General features: G+C 44.7%; 1 protein-coding gene across 1 annotated transcript; it reads left to right on the plus strand.

Annotated features, from left to right (window-relative positions):
• Positions 1-566: 566 nt before the first annotated feature.
• Positions 567-6229, plus strand: npy2rl (neuropeptide Y receptor Y2, like; the record flags this gene model as incomplete). The annotated part of the gene is made up of 5 exons (XM_083906748.1): positions 567-716; positions 832-964; positions 3248-3413; positions 4007-4160; positions 5633-6229. 5 exons carry the CDS (start codon positions 567-569, stop codon positions 6227-6229), a joined length of 1200 nt encoding a protein of 399 aa, XP_083762874.1.
• Between the last annotated feature and the right edge of the window lie 832 nt (positions 6230-7061).

Here is a 7061-nt window from a genome sequence, read left to right on the forward strand (position 1 = left end):
GTTCCTGGAAAAGTGCAGTGACTCGCTGGACTCTCGTTCCAGCAGCTTCCTTTCCTCGTTATCGCGCTCCGCTCCACTTCCCCCGTGACAGAAATCCTCCGAGCGCGGCGAGGAACGGGAAGAGGGCGAATAGACGAGCGTCGTCGTCGTCAGAGGAGGAGGATCATTAACCTCTGTTTCTGTCCGGGTCACTCAGTTTCACTCGGACGCCTCAGAGACCACTCTGATTAAATTACTCTCGACTTTTCAAACATCTGCTACTCTTTGGTTCGACCTGGTTAATCACTGCGACTCTGCCACTCCGTGAAAGGCTCACCGAATATCTTCGGTAGACCAGCAGCTCTAAAACCACTGATTTTCTCGATTTGGTGTGGGAGAGTCAGCAGTTTGAAGTGACGCCACTTCGTCTGCTCGACACATCTGTCCAAACGCGACGCCACTCTGCCCCCCAGTGGCCAGCGTGAGGTGCCGCACCGTGTCTCACCTCCGCGTGTCCGTCTGTTCCAGGTTGTGAGCGAGTGTGTGTTTGTGAAATGACACCGGCGCCGGAACGCGCGTGATCGGACATGGAGGCGTTCACCACAGCTAACGAAACGCAGGGTCGGCCCCGCCTCCCACCCCCATCCGCCGCCAACCCCGGTAACTACGGTTTCCGAGACTATGACCGCGACCCACCATCGATGCCGGAGGATCCGATCAATCTGCTGAGCGTGCAGGTAAACGTTATTATTATTATGATAACATTATAATCTCTGTTACAAGAGAAGAGGAGTTTATAGACATGTGATGATACTGGTGTTTGTTTGTTTGTTTGTTTGTTTGTGTTTGTAGGTGGTGTTGATCCTGGCTTACAGCACCATCATCGTGCTGGGGGTTCTGGGAAACTCCCTCGTTATATACGTCATCTATCGCTTTAAGACGCTGCGAACTGTCACCAACTTCTTCATCGCTAACCTGGCTGTCGGTACGCACACACACACACACACAGGCTATTTCAATGAGCTAACCTAGATAAATTAACTAGCATCGATGCATTAACTAGCACAGATAAATTAACTAGGTAGCATAGATACATTAACTAGCTAGCACAGATATATTAACTAGCTAGATACATTAACTAACTAGCATACACAAATTAACTAGTGAGCATGGCTAAATTAACTAGCATAGATACATAAACTAACTAGCATAGACAAATTAAATAGCGAGCATAGATAAATTAACTAGCATAGATGCATTAACTAGCTAGCACAGATCAATTAACTAGCTAGATACATTAACTAACTAGCATAGACAAATTAACTAGCGAGCATAGATAAATTAACTAACATAGATACATTAACTAACTAGCATAGATAAATTAACTAGTGTAGATGAAATAACTAGCTAACATATATACATTAACTAGCTAGCATAGAAAAATGCAGATCAAACGTCTTTGTTTTTGTCCACAAACCAAAATTATTCAGTTTCTTTGTTTTATGGCCAGCAAATATTCACATTAAGAAGCTGAAAAGAACACACACGTTTTTATTTCACAGTTTAAACGCAGCAAACATTAAAAACCAGGCAGAACGTTGTCAAATCTCTTTTTAATCTCTTGAGCTGTGACAGTTTGACCTTCAGGCGTGGAGTTTAATCTGAAGTGACGACGACGGCAGCGACTCCGTCCATGAGGGATTCAAATGAACATTTGGCCTCGCGGTTTAATCTGTGCACTGTGTGTGTGTGTGTGTGTGTGTGTGTGTGTGTGTGGGGGTGTGTGTGTGTGGGGGTGTGTGTGTGTGTGTGTGTGTGTGTGTGTGTGTGTGTGTGTGTGTGAGTGAGAGAAAGAAAACAAATGAGTTTATTCAAGGAGAAGAAGAAATTATTTGAAGGAGAAGTGTGTGTGTGTGTGTGTTCTTGTACTTGCGCCATACTGAGGACCAGTGAGGGTTTTTAACCAACAGAGTGAGGAAATTTTTACGGAGTGAGGACATTTTGGCCAGTCCTCACTTTGTTTTCATTGAAATCACTTCCTTAGGTTGCTATAACATCAATTACTCAATTTGTCAAAAAAAATAAATAATCAGATTTTGGATGACATAGTATGACTTTTTTTGGTCAAATTTTGGACCAAACATTTTGCGTCAATTTTTTTTTTTCAAATTTTGGACCAAACATTTTGGGTCCAATTTTTTTTTTCAAATTTTGGACCAAAGATTTTGCATAAATTTTTTTTTCAAATTTTGGACCAAACATTTTGGGTCCAATTTTTTTTTTTTTAATTTTGGACCAAAAATTTTGCATCAATTTTTTTTTCAAATTTTGGACCAAACATTTTGGGTCCAATTTTTTTTTCAAATTTTGGACCAAAAATTTTGCATCAATTTTTTTTTCAAATTTTGGACCAAACATTTTGGGTCCAATTTTTTTTTTTCAAATTTTGGACAAAACATTTTGCATCAATTTTTTTTTCAAATTTTGGACCAAACATTTTGGGTCCAATTTTTTTTTTCAAATTTTGGACCAAAAATTTTGCATCAATTTTTTTTTCAAATTTTGGACCAAAAATTTTGCATCAATTTTTTTTTCAAATTTTGGACCAAACATTTTGGGTCCATTTTTTTTCTTTCAAATTTTGGACCAAAAAATTGACATAATTTTTTTTTTTCAAATTATTGACCAAACATTTTGGGTCCAATTTTTTTTTTCAAATTTTGGACCAAAAATTTTGCATTCATTTTTTTTTCAAATTTTGGACCAAACTTTATGGGTCAAATTTTAGTAGATGTCATTCATGAAGTAGATATTTGTAATTGTGTTGATTTATAAAGTGGAAATGCTGGTCCTCGCTTTGTCAGCAACCCAGTCCTCAGTATGCAGCAAGTACAAGAATGTGTGTGTGTGTGTGTGGCCTGCAGTGTTAGTTGTTCTGGGAAGTGTTGCGAAAACACACACAAAGACACACACTCACATACAAATACACACACAGACACACACACAAATAAAGACACAAATACACACACACAAAGACAAAGAAAGACACACACAAACACACACACACACATATATAAGTATATATATTTTGACAGATTTGTTTACGTTTAAAAGTTGAGTACGACTAAATTTGCATAAATCCAAGGTAAATATTGATGACATCACACGTTCTGATCAACAACAAACTGGTGCCACCAGGGGGCAGTGTGTGTGTGTGTGTGTGTGTGTGTATTACAGACTGACCTCTGTGTCTCTCTGTGACCTCCAGCTGACCTCCTGGTCAACACGCTGTGTCTCCCGTTCACGCTCGTCTACACGCTGCAGGGGGAGTGGAAGTTTGGCGGCGCGCTGTGTTTACTGCTGCCGTACGCGCAGGGCCTCGCCGTGCACGTTTCCACGGTGACGCTCAACGTCATCGCCCTGGACAGACACAGGTGGGCGTGGTTTATTGTTGTTGTTGTTGTTGTTGTTGTTGTCGTCGTTTCGGTGTTAACATGATGATGATCGCAGTCCGATCATCGTTTATGTGTCCAACACTGCATCCACTAGAGGGCAGCACGTGTTCGTGACACATTTGTCTGGTTTATTTGTCTTTTTCCTTCCTTATATCTCTCCTCCTTTCGTTCCTTTCCTCTTTTTTTATTTTTCTTCTCTCTCGTTTCTCCTTCTTTCCCTCCTTCTATCCTTTAGTTTGTTTCCCTTCCTCCTCTCCTTCTTTCCTTCCTTTTTTCTCTCCTACTTTCCCTCCCGTTCCCTCTTCTGCTATCATTTCCCTTTCCCTACTTCCTGTCCATCTATCCTCCATTATCTTCTTATTTCCTTCTTCCCCTTCCCTTCTTTCCTTTCTCTTCTCGTCCTCTCGCGACATTTTCTGTCACTGAACAGAACAAAAACCATGGTCTCTTTTCTTTTCTTCATCCATTATTCATTCTTGAAGTCACACAGTCGTCCTGTGGTGTGTGTGTGTGTGTGTGTGTGTGTGGGGTGTGTGTTTGTGTGTTTGTGTGTGTGTGTGTGTGTGTTGCAGGTGTATTGTGTATCACCTCGAGACCAGGATGCGTAAGGACGTGTGTTTCGGTGTCATCGCTCTGACCTGGGTCCTCAGCGCCGTCCTCGCCAGTCCTCTGGCCATTTTCCGAGAGTACACGTCCTTCACTCTGAACCCTGGACACACTATACAGGTGACCGCACGCACACACACACACACACACACACACACCTGTGTGTCCTTCTGGCCGCTCGCTTTGATCTTCCTGCTCGTCCCCCCGTGTCTCTCTCGTCCCTCCTCTCTTTTCCATCTCTTTCATCTCTCTCTCTCTTACATCACTCCTCTTCTGTCGTAACCCTTTTTCCCCTCACTTTCATCTCTTTCTCAGCTCCGTCTTCCCATTTTCTCGTCCGTTTTAAACTCGTTTTTAACACAGAAATGTGACACAGTTTACACAGGTTTTTTTTTGTTTCTTTGCTATTCCGACCGTGGGCGGGGCTTAGGAAGCTGCCTGCTGATTGGCTACTCATTCCCTGTCAACATCAGACAAAAAAATTTGGAAATACATTATATATACATAATTATTATTATATAACGTTTGTCAGATTATAAACGAGTTCCAGACGGACAGCGACTCCGAGCCTGTGACGACTTCCGGTCCATTGAGCTGTCGCTCCAGGGTTAGCCAATCAGCAGGCAGCTTCCTAAGACCCGCCCACAAAGGAAAATCAAACAAATGAGCGAGTGCAAAAAACAAGTGAGGGAGCTCAAAGAACAAGTGAGGGAGTGCAAAGAATAAGTGAGCGAGTGCAAAAAAGAAATGAGGAAGCGTAAAGAACAAGTGAGGGAGTGCAAAGAACAAGAGAAGGAGTGCAAAGAACAAGTAAGGAAGCGCAAAGAACAAGTGAGGGAGTGCAAAGTACAAGTGAGGAAGTGCAAAAAACAAATCAGGGAGCGCAAAGAACAAGTGAGGGAGTGCAAAGAATAAGTGAGCGAGTGCAAAAAAGAAATGAGGAAGCGTAAAGAACAAGTGGGGGAGTGCAAAGAACAAGAGAAGGAGTGCAAAGAACAAGTAAGGAAGCGCAAAGAACAAGTGAGGGAGTGCAAAGAACAAGTGAGGGAGTGCAAAAAACAAATGAGGAAGCGCAAAGAATAAGTGAGCGAGTGCAAAAAAGAAATGAGGAAGCGTAAAGAACAAGTGAGGGAGTGCAAAGAACAAATGAGGGAGTGCAAAAAACAAATGAGGGAGTGCAAAGAACAAGTGAGGGAGTGCAAAGGACATGTAAGGAAGCGCAAAGAACAAGTGAGGGAGTGCAAAGAACAAGTGAGGGTGTGCAAAAAATTAATGAGGGAGTGCAAAGAACAAGTGAGGGAGTGCAAAGAACAAATGAGGGAGTGCAAAGAACAAGTGAGAGAGTGCAAAGAACAAGTGAGGGAGTGCAAAGAACAAGTGAGGAAGCGCAAAGAACATGTGTGCGCAAATAAATGAGGGAGCGCAGAGAACAGCTATTTACTTCTTAAAAACGTTATGTATTGACACAAAACTAATTCCATATTTTTCCAAACAATAGCTTGTGTATTTTTAGATGTTTGTGTAGTTAATTCCATGTTGTGTGTGTGTGTGTGTGTGTGTGTGTGTGTGTGTGTGTGTGTGCGTGCTCTCAGGTGTGCACAGAGAAGTGGCCGGGCAAAAGCACCGACGGCACCCTCTACAGCATCTCCATGTTGATCCTGCAGTACTTCCTGCCGCTCTCCATCATCTCCTTCGCCTATGCGCGCATCTGGTCCAAACTGCGCGGACACGTCAGCCCGGCGGAGAACGCCGGCGGCGCCGCCGGCTCGGAGCGCCACCGCCGGCGCCGCAAGACCACGAAGATGCTGGTGACGATGGTGGTGGTGTTCGCCGTCAGCTGGCTGCCGTTCCACGCCTTCCAGCTCGCCACCGACATCGACAGCGCGGTGCTGGACATGCGCGACTTCCACCTGCTCTACACCGTCTTCCACGTGGTCGCCATGTGCTCCACCTTCGCCAACCCGCTCCTCTACGGCTGGATGAACCGCAACTACCGCGCCGCCTTCCTCGCCGTCTTCAAGTGCCGCCGCCACTCGGGGGAGCGAGGGAGGGGCGGGCGGATGGACAGCATCCACCCCGTCGGAGGAGGAGGAGGAGGAGGAGGAGGAGGAGGAGGAGGGAGGGCGAAGAAGATTGTGCTGGAAACGCAGGACGTCGTGTCCACGCGGCTCAACGCCACCGACGTGTGAGGAGACAAATGGAAAGACTCGTGTTCAGGAGGCGTTTTGCTCTCCGCGCGACAATGGATGCGAAAAGAGTGAAAATAGAAACGACGCCATGAGGGATTGACGAGGTTAAAAATAGCGGAGCGGGGATTAGAAGACAAACAACAGAAGTTCTCCTCGACCAATCGCAGCCCGCGACCTCATCTCACTCTTCAAAGACCATTGTTTTTCTTTCTCCCCCCCCCCCACTCGCTTGCGGATATTCCTCGCTTCTTTTTCCGGGGACAATCAAAAGGGAAACTTTCATAATCATCTCCTCGAATTCTAAACCGTTTCAAGAACCTTCAAGAGCTCGTCTTCTTTTTTTCGTCCCTGGCGCCAGATCTCGGCGTCAACGAGTCGAGCTTCACGCGGCGAGGATTTAAAGACCTGAACCGACGCTCAGACGAATCCAGGACAGTTTGGATTTAAAAGACTTTCTGCTGAGTGCGACGAGGATGAAAGAGGAGGAGGAGGAGGAGGAGGAGGCTGCATGTTCCTGTAAAAACAGGCTCTGAGTTCATGTGAAAACACTAATGAATGTTTGAGAAAAAAACACCTTTAATTTTTTCTCTTTGTTGTTTTTTTTTTTTTTTGGCAGCTTCACAGCAGAAGGAAAACATCGCACCCTCTTTGTTTCTCGGTGTTGTTTTCACATCAGCAGGTTTTCTACGCACACGGGACGAGTCGGTAAACCGCTCACTCTCCCACACCAAACCCCATAGAGAAAATCAGCGATTTAAGCTCACGGGAACACAGGAGCCGCTGGTCTACTGCTGCCTCGTGTGGTCACTTTGTGTCACTGAGGTAAATCTGA

This window comes from Microchirus variegatus (genome assembly GCF_963457635.1).
Source record: "Microchirus variegatus genome assembly, chromosome: 20".
Taxonomy (NCBI): domain Eukaryota; kingdom Metazoa; phylum Chordata; class Actinopteri; order Pleuronectiformes; family Soleidae; genus Microchirus; species Microchirus variegatus.